Source organism: Mytilus trossulus, chromosome 2, assembly GCF_036588685.1.
Source record: "Mytilus trossulus isolate FHL-02 chromosome 2, PNRI_Mtr1.1.1.hap1, whole genome shotgun sequence".
Lineage (NCBI taxonomy): Eukaryota > Metazoa > Mollusca > Bivalvia > Mytilida > Mytilidae > Mytilus > Mytilus trossulus.
Window position 1 is genome coordinate 13,604,739 of NC_086374.1, and position 16,075 is coordinate 13,620,813.

The window sequence follows — 16,075 nt, forward strand, 5'->3', positions numbered from 1 at the left end:
TACTTTTTTTGGTCGTGAAATTACCCCCATTATGACCCTCCAAAATTTTATAAGATATAGCTAAAAAATTTAAACAATAAGGGGCATGATCAACCCTGATAATGCATACATCGCAGAAAATACCTAATAAAAAATTCTTCAAATGACAAAAATTAAAATCCTTATCATGCTTACTGTATAGCACCATAAAATAGCTCATTATACTATGTAGTTGTCCAGTCAAACTAAGATTTAACCTCAAACTAATTGCAACAGAATTTTTTTTAGTTATAATCTATAGCATTATCATGATTATGCACTTTATATACACAGAATAAAGTCCCATAAAATCTAACTAGAGAAAAACTCAAAATCAGCATTTCTATGGAAATTAACATTGGAAGGGGAGATAACTCTTGCAAAAATAAGTCTTTTTGTGTCAGTTTTTGGTTGTTTTTCTTGAAATTTATGTGATGTACAATACTTTGATGGGGTTATAAGTTTGTAATTGACTAAACAATATAATCTTCTGCTCACGAAATGTTCAAAACCAAAGTGTTCTGGGTAGTTTTATTTTTTTCATGCATTTTTCTTAACAGAAATTGCAAATTTGAGGCTTTGTAACCATTTTGAAAAAATAATGTGAAAATTTGGTATTGTTTATATCTGTATATTATATTTTTCAGCAACTTACTTATCTAAAGAAATTTTAAACCACAAAAAGAAGAATACATGCTATAATTATTTTTATTAAATTTGAGATTCTTTACCTTGACATGTATGTTGAAAAATTCAATAAATGGTCAACTAATGAATTACGAAATCTAGATTATACATGTAAATTGATTAAATATATGAAAACACCTTTAGAGTTGTTTGTTATTAAAGTAAAGACTGATAAAAAAAATCAAGAATAAATACATTCTGATGAATAGAAGCAGTAAAGTTATAATTTTGTATCAATTTTTATTGATAATTCTGCCTTTTTTGCAAGAGTTATCTCCCTTTTCAATGCAAATCTCCATAGGAATTTTAAATAGTGATTTTTTTAGTCTTCCTCAAGTTAGATTTTATGGGACTTTTCTCAGTGTATATTTGGGGTGCAATGCTAAAGATTAAAACTTAAAAATCTACTGTTGCAATTACTTTCGGGTTAGGGTCAACTTTATGCTAGATTGACTGGGCTATTAGTAGATAGAAAGGTTGGCATGAGGGGGAACAAGAAATATACTACATGTATTATAATTTTATATATCATGTTTCTTTGTTAGATAAATGAGAAAAGAATTCTGGAACAAGAACTTAAACAGATGAAGAAAGGACAAGTAAGGTCTAAATCAAGAGAGAAAGCATACTTCATGTATTTTAAGCAGATACATGGCACATTTCTACATTGGAAATTTAAAGTGTATGAATTTGTGTGTAGTAAGACAGATGTGTAGTTTCTGTACTAGCAATACATGTAGAATATACAGATAAACATGACACAAAAGAGTATTCACTACAAACTAAGCCAAGCAATTAGAAAATATCTGGCAGTAAAGGTTACAAGTCACTAAAATGGTAAGATTAGTATTCCCATGAGAGAGTTACATGACGATGATGTGTAGAAAGGGACAGGTTGGCTAATAGGTTTAGATGAAAGATATAATAAAAAATGGATATGTCTGGGGAAGAAAAAAAACACAAATATTTGTATTTTATTAAAGCATATGAATCATTTGTGTAAGCTTTTTCATTTTGATTAAAGCTATCTGTGAGATACTACAAGTTCATAACAAAACTTATAAATTATTTATTTTAACTAATTGCAAAGTCATTCTATTACATTATTTGACATTACAGCAATATAATCTGTTATCTGTTTTCTTTTCAGAGTACATATAAACAACAAACAAATAGTCATATTTTCTTTAAAGAAGATGTAACAAAAGTATTTTCAGAATGTAAAAGTAAGTTGAAGAATTCTTAATATCTTTACTTCTAATAGGAATTTTAGATTACAGGTATCTCCGATTAAATTTCATGGACAGTGTATTTTTATTTCTTTTATGGTATGATTGCCAATGAGACAACTCTCCACAAGAAACCAAATGAAATTAAAAACTATACTGTATGACCTACAACAATGAGCAAAGCCAATACTGCATCTATAGTCAGCTATTAAAGGCCCAGAAATGACAATGTTCAACAATTCAAACCAAAAAAATTAAAGGCCTTATATATTTATGTACAAGAAATGAACAAAAAACAAATATGTAACACATAAACTACTGAATCACAGGCTTCTGACTTTGGGACAGGCACATACATACAGAATGTGGCAGGATTAAACATGTTAGCTGGATCCCAACCCTCCCCTAACCTGGGTACAAATACTACAAATACAAGTGTACTAGCCAGCTGTGGCGAATCCAGGGTTTTGAAACCCCCCCTTTTTTTGGATGATCAATGCATTTGAATAGGGACCTATGGTTGGAACCTCACCCCCAACCCCCCTTTTTTTAAAATGACTGGATCCTCCCCTGAGCCAGGTGCTTGTAAATCCCAACAAAAAAAAGAAACTGACAACTTATAAAATAAATCATGCATCTAAGACTTGATTATTAATCAGTACACATCCAAAAAAAATTGATGAAGTCAGGACAATAAATTGTTAGAAAGTCACCTTGATGTTTCAGCAATGAACCAGTGAGTACAGGGCTTGCTCAATGAAGGCTGTGTAGTGACCTATAGTGTGATTTGGTCTCTTGTGGATAATTGTCTCATTGGAAATAATACCACATCTTCTGTTTATATATACCTACATAGTTTAATTAGCATAGCTCTCAGACTGTTAATAATTTGTGTTATATTTATAGAGAGTTTGGATGAACTAATTGAAGAATATAAACAGTGTGAATTGGAAGAAGAGACAACAGAAGAAGGAGGGGATACAGATACACTTAACTTTTAATTAACTATTTCACTATGAACTATCTTTGCTTATTAAAGTGATGCTGGCATCAAATCTGTAAAAATATTGTTCCAAGTATTGTTAAAAAAAATGTATCGAAATGTATTACTAAGTATTGTACTTGTTTTCTGAAATAAAAAAAAATCTTTCATAACTGAGTTCCAAATATACAACACAAATCCTTTGAAGAACATTCATCTGGTTTATGAGTCACAAGATCAAATGTCCAAACCAGCAAAACAAAAGGCCTTTTATAAAGTAGAACCAAAAAATGTACATAATGAACTATGACCACAATGATGAAAGGTATTTTTTAATTGCGTCCATATTTGCTAAAAAAAAATCTGTGTATATCTTTATCACAACTATTTGCTTTATTAGATAACTTGTCATGCAACCAGAGGTGTTTTTGAAATAACAGTAAAGTTCACATGAATAGAATATTTCCATGTATTACAACTTATAAGACTTGCAGTTTTTCTTTTTTTAAATAAATACATGGATAATGAAAAAAGAAAATTTAGTTAAGACCTCAGTTGTAGACAGTTCTATCAATAACTTTGAGACTAGCCATGATGGCATTTTATCAGCTTGAAAATAAGAAATGAAGAATTTGTAAACATATCGTCAGATAACTACATACAGTTGAAAATGTGGACATCATTCTTTATGCCATTCAACAGTTGCATTCTTTTGCCTGTGGACACAGGAACTTTTATTTATAATTATTTGAATCTATTTTCATACAAGGGTGCACACAATGAGTTGTATTGTCTGCTCAACTTCTTCATTAATTTTGTTTTAATGGTGTGTAATATGAAGGTTTCAAATATATTCAACATGATTAATGTGAATGAGGTCAAGGTCAGATGAACCCTACTTTACAAAAATTAATACACTCAATAATACTGCCATACACTAAATATATCCATTGGAGAAATATACCATACATATGATCAAAATTGAACATCAACCAATGAGGCTGACAACATATATATACCATGCAATTATTCGTAATTCCATACACCAATTATTATAAGTTGACCTACTGAAAACTTAACTGACTAATGAACTATGAAAAGGAGATCAAGGTAAGCTAAACCTGCTAGACCAACATGTACATGTAACAATCATTTCATACACCAAATATAGTTGACCTATTGCTTAAAGTGATATGCTAAACAGACAAAACCATGAATCCTTGACATCGACCAACAAAATATGAATTTATTGGCGAAGGTCTGATGAATCCTGTAAGACAGCAAATAAAGTCGACTTATTGCTTATATTTTCTGACTAATAGACCATATAAAAAAAAACATATTGAGCAATGAAAATGAGGTCAAGATACGATGAAACCTGCTAAACAGGTACATGATACAATCATTCCATACACCATAGACATATTGCTTATAGGATCTTATATGAGGAGACAACATAAGATTAAACATTGATCCCTGATCCATGTATTGAAACTATAAGGTACCAATACCAGTATAACAAATAGTTATCCTAGCTATTACTTACTATACTGAACGGCTTTAGAAACGCAACACTCGTTTTGTTGATTTTGTGTACCAAATCTTGTTTGATTCTCTTATAACTTCTGTCCATGCTTATCATACTTCTTTCTCCTTACAAAAAATCAAAATATGACTTACTTGTGGTTATTGAACATACCGAATTTTTAAGTCGCACGAATTTCTTAAAGCGAAATTTTGGACCCATGAAAGATTGTTTCAGGTTTTTTTGCTTTGTCAAACAGTTCTTTAAATCCTTTGCCTCACTTAATTCAGTTTAAAAATGTTGCATCCCCATTTTGCCAAGACTGAGAAATAAAAAACTGAATTATCCCTTAAGAATACTGCAAACATGAAAACATAAACGTGCTGCAACCATACTTTATGGCTTCAGAAACTCGTCTTACTGTCCTTCCGACAACGAAACAAGTAGACCAGATTTGTTTCTAGCCATCAATGAACAGATCAACGTGTAGTGACAATGAAACGTCAACAGAATTTGAATACGCAACGTCATTTGCCAGACATGTTTACGGCCGCAACGTCAACTGCTAATCAAATTGCCGAGTGTCATTGAGTACAGATTCATGCCATAAATGTTTCCCATAAACTGAATTACCAAAGAATCGACTGAAGGAAAACTTTAAAAGCCCTCAAGTTCCAACCGCATAATTGCCTAAAGCAATTAATGGGTCGAACAAATGCAAAATCAGAAGGTGTAAAACAGAACCTAAAACATGCCAGACAGTATTTGTTGACCTTTCTGACAATCTTTTTGGCGTTTGTAACAGGCAGTCATCGCTTTTGACGGTGACACATTCATTCAAAAACAACACAAAAATAATCTAGTGTTGCGTTTCTAAAGCCGGTCAGTATATTATAGAGAAATTCACACTTTATTTCAAGCAGTGACAGACCAATGAAAATGAGGTCTAGGACGATTGAAATATGAGGACAGAACTTTGCAGCATACCAACAATCTGCATACAAAGTTTGAAGCATCCAGATTTGCTACCTCTTAAAATATTAAGCTTTAACCAGATGCTCCACAGGGCGCAGCTTTATACGACCGCAGAGGTTGAACCCTGAATGGTTAGGGCAAGTATGGACACAACATTCAAGCTGGATTGTGATTAAATTGTTGACACAGCATAGGTTTCTGACACAGAATGAATGTGGTCTAATGAACTTAAAATTTTTGTTTTGCCTTAGAGCAATTCTCAATGCTGTTGAATATTAATCCTCTCAAAAAAAATTTGTAGAAATTTCTTTTTATTTATGAAATTTCAAATGAGAAAAATTTACCCCACCCCCCATTTTTTTTTCACATCCCCCTATCCTTTATTTCAAAACTGATCTCAATTCAAATTTTTAATGGAGTTTGCAACAATAACTTCTCATTAAAATACATCATAAAATATTAAAATGTAAAATGTAAAAATGTGCTTGTTATCACTGAATGGTAAAGATCAGATCCTGATTTGGACCAACTTGAAAACTGGGCCCATAATCAAAAATCTAAGTACATGTTTGGATTCAGCATATCAAAGAACCCAAGAATTCAATTTTTGTTAAAATCAAACTAAGTTTAATTTTGGACCCTTTGTACTTTAATGTACCCCAATTTGAAAACAGGACCAAAAATTAAGAGTTAGTTTGGCATATCAAAGAACCCCATTTATTCAATTTTTGATGAAATCAAACAAAGTTTGATTTTGGACCCTAATTTGGACCAACTTGAAAACTGGGCCAATAATCAAAAATCTAAGTACATTTTTAGATTCAGCATATCAAAGAACCCCAAGGATTCAATTTTTGTCAAAATCAAACAAAGTTTAATTTTGGACCCTTTGGACCTTAATGTAGACCAATTTGAAAACAAGACCTAAAATTACGAATCTATATACACAGCTAGATTTGGCATATCAAAGAAACCCAATTATTCAATTTTTTATGAAATCAAACAAAGTTTAATTTTGGACCCTTTGGGCCCCTTATTCCTAAACTGTTAGGACCAAAACTCCCAAAATCAATATCAACCTTCCTTTTATGGTCATAAACCTTGTGTTTAAATTTCATAGATTTCTATTTACTTATACTAAAGTTATGGTGCGAAAAAAAAAAAAATATGCTTATTTGGACCCCTTTTTGGCCCCTAATTCCTAAACTATAAAGACCAAAACTCCCAAAATCAATACCAATCTTCCTTTTGTGGTCATATACCTTCTGATTAAATTTCATAGATTTCCATTCACTTATACTAAAGTTCTGGTGCAAAAAAGTTGATTTAACTACTATTCTATACAAAGAAAGATAACTCCAATTGATTTCTAATTACTTAAAAACCAAGAAAAATGCTTATTTGGACACCTTTTTGGCCCCTAATTCCTAAACTGTTAGAACCAAAACTCCCAAAATCAATCCCAACCTTCCTTTTATGGTTATAAACCTTGTGTCAAAATTTCATAGATTTCTATTTATTTAAACTAAAGTAACTGTGCGAAAAAAAAGAATACGCTTATTTGGGCCCTTTTTGGCCCCTAATTCCTAAAAAGTTGGGATCAAAACTCCAAAAATCAATCCCAACCTTCCTTTTGTGGTCATAAACCTTGTGTTAAAATTTCATACATTTCTATTCACTTTTACTAAAGTTGCGAAAACTAAAAGTATTTGGACGAAGACGACGCCATGTGATAGGGAATGCTATGACAAGTGAAACTATGCGCTACTGTTCACTGATGAAACCCCCGCCGCAAATAGATAATTTTAAAAGTGATATGCAAGTGTTCCTTTAATCAGGAAATTGTTGAGTGATGAATCTGAAAACACATCACACAGTATAGCTGACTTGTATAAACCCTGAAACCAAAATTCAGAAATATTAGTATTGTAGTTCCGGAGAAAAATGTGACAAAAATTTTCAACTTGGCCCACATATGTAAAATGATACACATGTTCAGTAAACAGGAAGTTGTTGAGTGATGAATCTCAAATCGCACCATACAGTTTAGCTGACTTATATAAACTCTATAACTAAATTTCAGAAATCCCTGATTGTTCCTGAGAAAAATGTAACAAAAAATAGTCATGGAATATTGACATAGGTAAAGCAATATACCCCCCTTTTTTAAAGTGGGGGTACAAAAACTGTCAGATTTCTTTTAATGTATCAACATTTATGATTATGTGAACTTTTTTTGTATAGTCTTGATTTCTTTGAATATGATGTGGTGTCACTGTGTGATGAAGGGTTTAAGCCATATGTTAGTCATGTTAGTTAAACAAGCACATTCTCTAAAGGAAACATGCGTTTAATTTTTTTTATTGCACAACATAAGACATTTTGGAAATCTAATCATTTTCTACTGTTTTGTATCTTCCATGGGCAACTTGAGTGGAGAATGATCTGCACCCTGAGCATTTGATATCACCCAAGATTTTTGGTGGGTGTAGGGTCGTTCAGTTTCTAGTTTTCTAAAACCTGTTTTGAGAACTACCTTTTTTGCTAAGGGAATTGTGATACTTTTATTCAACTATGCTTAATTATCCATATGGTGTCTTCAGTCTACTTTGAATATATATGTTAGTGTATGCAGCAGCATCATACTACATTGAATCATAAAAAATTGCTCTTTCCACCTTCATATTTATGGAGAATCCCATTCTGCTTGAAATGGCTTTGCTACTGATAATGATTGTCATATTTAAAATTAAAAACATCATTTACTGGCATGTAATACTTTATTAAAAACTCAATATTCAACCTTATGGTGTTTTAAAAACTTTAAAAACAATGCTACTGATCAACAAAATACGACTGTTTATCAATGTGTAAACCAGACACACAGAGTTAATGATGTTCAGATGTACATGTTAAGAATCCATAAATAAATGTTTTAAAAAATCCTAAAATGAGTATAATCAATCTTGGCTTTCTGACTCGATGTATGCTATAAGATGACCTCGTTCTTGTGGTTTCTTTAATCCAGCAAAGATCATCTTTGTTCCTGGGATGTATTTCTTTGGGTTTTCAAGGTAGATAAACAATGTGTCTTTTGCCCATGTGATTCCTGAAAAAGATTTTTTTAAATTATGAACTCTAGAAACTTCATTATTTAAAGAATATTAATTATAATTGAGTTACTTTTTAATTGTTCTTGAACATTTTCAGATGCTATTTACCTTTTTTGTAAATTGCAATGCATTATGTGCTTTGTGTCAGTCTTTTACAAAGCTTTCTTATATTGTGCCTTTAACAGTATATATAGCAGTCTTCACTCTTAACCATGGCTTGTAAAATTGCTGTCTGGCTTGTGAAATTCTTCTCTGTAAGCCAACAGAATCCACCTTTTTTTTTAAAATTGAGCTTCGGACTTGTGGATTCAAATGTTTAGCTTGAAGGCTGACATTGTCGGTTACACATGATATCTATCCTTGGTAAAGCACTCAAGAGCCACAAACACATTTAACTCTGCCACATTGTAAATGTGGCTGCCAGAGTAAGTGCTAGGAGTTTTCATTCATTTTTTTGTTCATGAAATTTTTTAATAGGCTGTTGGTTTTCATAACTGAATTATTTTACATCTCGTCATGTCCTGTGTTTAATATGTATGGGTTTTTCTTATTGTAGACAGTTGTGTGGTGACCTATAGTTTTTTTTATACATCAAAAACTTTTTGTCTGTTTGATGGTTGTTATAAAAAAAAATTATGTAAGCACTTACAGTTCATGTCTACTGTTTTGTTAAATCTTTTACTGCCCTGTTTGTGTGCTACATGCACTTTCTTTCAACATTGTTCAAGACGATAGTTAATTTTCTCAAAAACAGAATTCTGTGAGATTTCATATAAACGAATGTTAAATCGGAAAAAGTATTCTTTGAATAATAAAAATGTATAACAGAATTAAAAAAAAAGAATTCCAAATATATGAGACAAAATGTCTGAACCACAAGTGGTATCACAATATAAATACCTTTTGATTTGTTGGCATCTGTGTAAGGGAATCCAGGTGCTTGTCCAGTTTTCCTGCCGATCAGTCCATGCAAATTTGGTCCAACTTTGTGCTTTCCTCCCTTTTCTATTGTATGGCACTGTTTACATTTCTGTACAAAGATTTTCTTTCCCTTTTCTGCATCTCCTGCTGGTATGTCTGCCCTGAAATTAAAAATAAAATAAAATAGAATTCATCATGGTACATAAATTCTATGAGTATAAAGACAAATAACTGCAATACTGTCCGATTGAGTCTTTTCTATTCAAATATTCCCCAGACACTGACTGACACTTCTCCTGTTTTAGTACTAATTAAATAGCAAAACTTTCAAAAGTATGGGCCATAAACAGATAAATGTAGAACAAAGTACACATGTACTTTTGGGGAAAAAGGTATGGCTTTCTTGATCTGAAATGCCATTTAAGATTTTATTACATTGTAAAATGTCAAATTTTGCTGAGTTCAGTAACATGTATGATGGAGGAAGTAATATCCGAAATAACCAGACTGGATGTGCTGCTTACATTTTGTACTCTGAACACTATGAATTAAACTAAGTCTTACCAGTTTAAAAGAGGAGGGATAGGGCCTTTCTTGGGACTCCTGGATCTTGTGTTTTCAAGCTCCGGATTTCGGGATTGACCCTTTCGGGATCCGGGAATCCTTTTTTTTTTCGGATTTCAGGATTTACTTTACATAAATTCTGTACCTCAGGATTTTGTTTTTTGAAGGCTGGGATTTTGGGATCAGGACCCCTTCTAATATTTTTATAGTTTGTCTTATGTTGTATGTTTCATCACTCTTCTTCTTCTTCTTCTTCCAATTACAGTTCATACCACCATCTGGTGTATTATCGAACTGATGTGTGGTGCAGACAAACCAATATTTACAGTGCAGTTAAAAAATAGTATGTACAGTTAAAAATTTCGCACAGTCCTTAATACATCTTGGTCTTCTGCAACTCACACTTGAATGTGTCAATTGAGTTGCAGGCTACAGTAGTTGGTGGTAGACTGTTCCATAATCTGATGGCGTCTGGGAAGAACGAGTACTGGTAAAGCTGCGTTCTTGCGAATGGAACAAGGAATCGTTGGTTGTGTCCTCTTAATGTTGCTGCTGTTGGGATTAAGCAGGATGTTGGTATTGCAACCAAGTGGTTAACTATGCGGTACATCATTATAACTTTATTCGTTGCTCTACACTCTTGTAGGGTTGGCCATTGCAGCTGGTGTAATAGGTTTGTTACGCTAGTGGTTCGGTGGTAGTCACCAGTAACAAATCTTGCTGCCCTACGTTGTACCATTTCCAGGTTGTGGATGTTGTTTGCTGTGTGTGGATCCCAAATGATGCTTGCATACTCCATCTGTGGTCTCACAAGGGTCTTGTAGCAGAGTTCCTTGGTCTTTCGTGGGCATTGTGATATATTTCTCTGTAGAAAAGCCCTGGTGTTGTTGGCTTTTCTTACTACTTGGTCTATGTGAGTAGTCCAGTTTAGTTTGTGGTGGATGTTGGCCCCAGATATTTTGCACATTCTACTATCCTAGGTTCTGGGGTTACATGTAGCTGGGCACCCACATGCGTGATTTACCAAGCCACATTCAATAGTGTGTGTGCCGGTTGCTGTATACTACATATATTTATTGGTTATTGTTATGAACATGCTGTTACAATGTACATTTTATCCTTTGAATTGCTCAACCTTATGTTTGTATATATCCTATCCAGTACTTATAAAGCTTGCTAAGCAGTATTGGGTTTTGCTCTTGGTTGAAAGCTGTATGATGTATACATCATTTGGTTTACAATGTCAATGGAGTGTCCTGATGTCTTATTCAGATATTGGTAACCATACCACATTTTCTTGATGTTATTTTTCAACAGAATACATATTTTTTAATTAATTTTTTTAAAATCTTATTATCATTATGTAATTGAAGCAAAAAAAACTTGTCACGACAGTGCTGTTCTCGTTGACAATCAAACAACATTTTATGAATGTTATATTTTATTAAATATTAAATTTAAACTCATTATGTAATCACTTTACAGTACTCAGTAGTACTTGTGAATGAATGAATGGTCTTTATGAATGTCATGACAATGATGTTCAAAGGAAAGTCTATGGAATCTTAGTCACAGTTGTTTGTTTATACAGTCATTTTTAATATTCGTAAAACAAAGGTTACATGAGTTGCATCATGAGTACTACGTGCTGCTAAGAAACTTGAAATTTTATTTTTAAATCGCAGGACATGTCCTTGAAATGTCATACTTCAAATTAAGTTGTTACAACTATATTGAATGGAAGAACTATTTATGAGTACACATATACAATTAATGAATATCAATAAGTTTGGAATGAATTATATAAACTGAAAAATAAATATCGTAACGCTAAAACTTACATTTTCTTTGCTGTTGCCTTCGACTTGGACTTCTGATTCAATGCCGGTTGTAAAAGGATGACCTCATACGTCACAATTAAGCTGAAGGTCACGGACGATACCAAATATGGAGGGGACTATACCCGTAGGAAATCATTTAAGTCTGGTGTTATTCGCTAGATAAAACCTATATAAAAACCTAAAATTATACCAAAATACTGTACATGAAATTTTCAAAAAACATTCGGATGTGTGGTCGAGCAAAATCAAAATCATTAGTTGTTTTGAAGCTGCGTATCCCCTTCATACAAAATAGACCTGCGCACAATTTCTTTCTCGTACATACGAGATATACAAATTTGATGAAAAAAATAATCATATTGTTTTTCATACTATATTCAAAACATAAAATATCAACGTTGTCTATAAAACAGTAAATGACATCGAAATATTAATAACATGATTTTGCTTTTGTAACTTGTTTCGTAACATCCAAATACCGTTTCATAACGTTAGAATACGTAACATGCTATCAACACAATTGTGCCTGCAGACACCCTCAAACAGACACCTTATATTGCGTCATGATTTTAAACTTCAAACACACGAAAGTTTAAAAAAATATTGAACAAAAGGGTTTAATTATATACAAATCATAACAATGGATGGAATTATCTTATTCTATTTATTTCTGATTATTGAGGGGCCGCTGATTTGGCCGGGATGGGGTGAGGGGGGGATCTCATCTCATCAGATTGTCCAGTACCGGAAGATTATAAACCTGATTTACCCTTAAAAAGAAATTAATTAGATAAAAAAAAACAATTTACTTGGGAATTTACTAGTAAATATCTGTAAGTCCTCCGTTCAAATGAGATTTGTGAATGGAAGATTCCTTAGCCAGTGACTCACTTGGCTACTTTACATTTTATAATAGTAATGGTAAGAGCACAGTAGATTGTATGTTGATATCACAGAATTTATTTTATACCATCAATAACTTTATGGTTCAACCACCTACTTATCTATCAGATCATTGTTTAATAGCATTGAATATTTTTAATTATAAAAATTCTAAAAAAAATAGATAAGGAAGATCTATGGTCCCTTCCTGGTACTTTTAAATGGACTGATCAGAGCAAGGACATTTATATTGATGATTTATCAGAAGAAAACAGTGTAGAAGACATCTTTAAACAAACTAATTGATGAGAATAATCTTAATGATATTGACTTCTTAGTGACCAAAACTAATGAAATCTATTTAGAAGCTGCAAAAAAAATCAGTTTCTTTTAAAGCAAATTAAAAAAAAAATCATAATGCAAAGACATACAAAAAAGGCAAAACCTAAAAAGTATGGATGTCAAATGATTGCTTAATCCTTAGAAAAAAAGTTCTTTCCCTTGGAAATAGATTAGCTAAAGCCCCTACTAATACAATCTAATTAAAATATTGATCTCTGATTACCTTATATGAATGAATGAATGAATGAATAAATAATTTATTAAAGTGCAACCTGAATTGCCATTATATAATACATATGATATGAACATTGTTATTTTCAGCCAGCCTTATAGGCTTACGAAGAACTGTCATTTTAAAACATTATTATACATGTATAGCTACATTTGATTTGAATTAAAATATTAAGTTTTACAGTTTTTAAGTCTTGTAGTTTTGTTAAAGTAAAAATGTTTATATAACATCTTGTCTTATCCTTAAACAGTCTATGACGAAGTTTGCCACTGTTTTTGGGTTGCTGGTGAACAGTTCTTTTAGTGTTTCTTCTGGGGAGCCAAAGTTAACTGAGGCGAGTTCTTGTCTGAATTCGTTCCTTCTAACAAAGTAACGGTTACAAAAAAAATAAAAAGTGGATTTCATCTTCAGTCACATTGGAGTTGCACACTTTACAGATTCTCCAGTCGGCCGGAATATTTCGATATCGACCTCGTTCGACTTCTAAAGGTAGTGTACCGCATCACGATTCTTTTTATTTCTTAAACACCATAAAGATACAATGGTACAAAGAAGTTCATCAAAAGTCATACAACATAACACAACACACATGACAAGATGAGATGAAAATATAAAATAATACATGATAAACAGTATAGTAAAGAAGAGTGGTGATTAACCAGGAAGACTCACTTGAAAAGTTATATCCCTGATAAATTTGCACAGCTTTTTCAACTTATTTTTATTTTTTAACTGAAATAGTTTTTCAAATTTAAGTATGTTACATCTGTGCAAGAAAAAAGTATCCAACTATTGTGCTCGAAAATTTGCCAAAGAACTACACTGCAAAGTGTAATGAAATTCATCACCAATGTCGTTACAATATCTAAGGTTTCGCTCAATCTTATTCCATCTATCAGTTTCGATGGGTAACTTATGGTTACCCGTACGAAATCTACAATATGTTATTCTATCTTTATCATTTAAAATATTCAGATATTCCTCAAATTCAAAATTTTGTTTATACAATTTGTAGGCCAAACCTTTTGGCGAACAGTCAATATCAGCTCTCCATTTCTGTTGAAACTGATCAAATAACTTTTGTTTTAAACTAATACCCAACCACTTAGAATTAAAATTTCCTTGTGACAACCATATATTGCTGTATCCACATTTATCTAATATATCTTTAATGCATTTCAACCAATCTGACCTAAATTAGTTGTCCGAATTTGTGAATATTAACCAAAGGAAGCAGATGGATTCATAACAAAATTGTTTTTTGGTTATGGTGATGTGTTTGTACATCTTACTTTACTGAACATTCTTGCTGCTTACAATTATCTCTATCTATAATGAACTTGTTGGCTCAGTAGTTACAGTGGAAAATGTAAGTAAAAATTTACAAATTTTATGAAAATTGTTAAAAATTGACTATAAAGGACAATAACTCCTAAAGGGGTCAACTGACCATTTTTGTCATGTTGACTTATTTGTAAATCTTACTTTGCTGAACACTATTGCTGTTTACAGTTTATCTCTATCTATAATAATATTCAAGAAAATAACCAAAAACAGCAAAATTTCCTTAAAATTACAAATTCAGGGGCAGCAACCCAACAACGGGTTGTCCGATTTTTTCTTTCTTCGGCGAATAACAATCAGTTTTTTTCTTTCAATTTTAGCATAACATATAGTGGCAACTGAGGGGGAAACAAACAAATTTTTTTTTCTCAGAGTCAAGATTTTTTTTTTTTTCTTCCGTTGAAAAACTGGAAACAAACTTTTTTCCCATCTGCTTACCCTTCCTGAGTACTTGAGAGCACCCCCAGTTTTTGCGGGGTTCGGGTTGCTAGGTCTTTAGTTTGTTATGTTGTCTCGTATGTTCCCTTATTTGTCAGTTTTGTCTTTTTCATTTTTAGCCACGGTATTGTCCGTTTATTTTCTATCTATGAGTTTGACTGTTCCTCTGACATCTTTCGCCCCCTCTTTTTTTAATGTAAATGTAATAAAGAAAGATGATGTGAAATTCCCAGTGCCATGATTCACTCACATGCTCGAACAAATGATAAAAAACTATTGAGTGGTCATTGAATAAAATTCTTTAGTGTGTATCAATGCTTTTTTTATAACAAAATCCATACTTATATTGTAAAAGTTATAAATTGTACATATTTTTTGTACAAAATGATAACTTGTACATAACATATACACCAACAAAAAAAGTATTTACTGGAAAAGATAAAATCTTCGGAAACCTCGCAATATAACGTTCACAATAGTCATCTTTTGAAAGGGAGCAATTAAAATATGTAACAAGCAACTATTTCTTTAAAAAAATGAATATCTTTTAGCATGGACTATTGTTAAATTGTTCCTAATATTTGAAGAAATAAATTAATTTATATTTATATCAGTAATTCTATTTTTTACAGATGTGAATTTGTGGATGGGTCCAATTTTGGTTCCACTCAACGTTTGAAGGTCGGTTCAATCCGTTTCCTTAAAATTCAATATGGACTTAAAAATAATTTGGTTTAATTCTATAATAAAACAGAATACATCGTCTAAAATTGCCAATAACCTCTTTAAATTAAGCCCAGTACAGCAATTCAACGGTCCGCTATCACTTTAATTGAGATGTTTGTGGTAAGAGCATAAACCTATGGATGGTAATAGGTTGAAGGCTATAACTAGTTTTTATACGGTCGTACATGTATATTGGTATCACGTTGCGTCGTCCAAAGACATTTAATTTTCGCACAATAACTTAAGTATAAGTGAA

General features: G+C 32.0%; 1 protein-coding gene across 1 annotated transcript; it reads right to left on the bottom strand.

Moving 5' to 3' along the window:
• Positions 1-8,177: 8,177 nt before the first annotated feature.
• LOC134706541 (cytochrome c-like) lies at positions 8,178-12,106 on the bottom strand. Its single transcript, XM_063565565.1, has 3 exons — positions 11,856-12,106; positions 9,430-9,611; positions 8,178-8,525 (listed from the first exon to the last, which is right to left on the bottom strand). Coding segments are annotated over exons 1-3 (333 nt in total). The 5' UTR covers positions 11,858-12,106; the 3' UTR covers positions 8,178-8,376.
• Between the last annotated feature and the right edge of the window lie 3,969 nt (positions 12,107-16,075).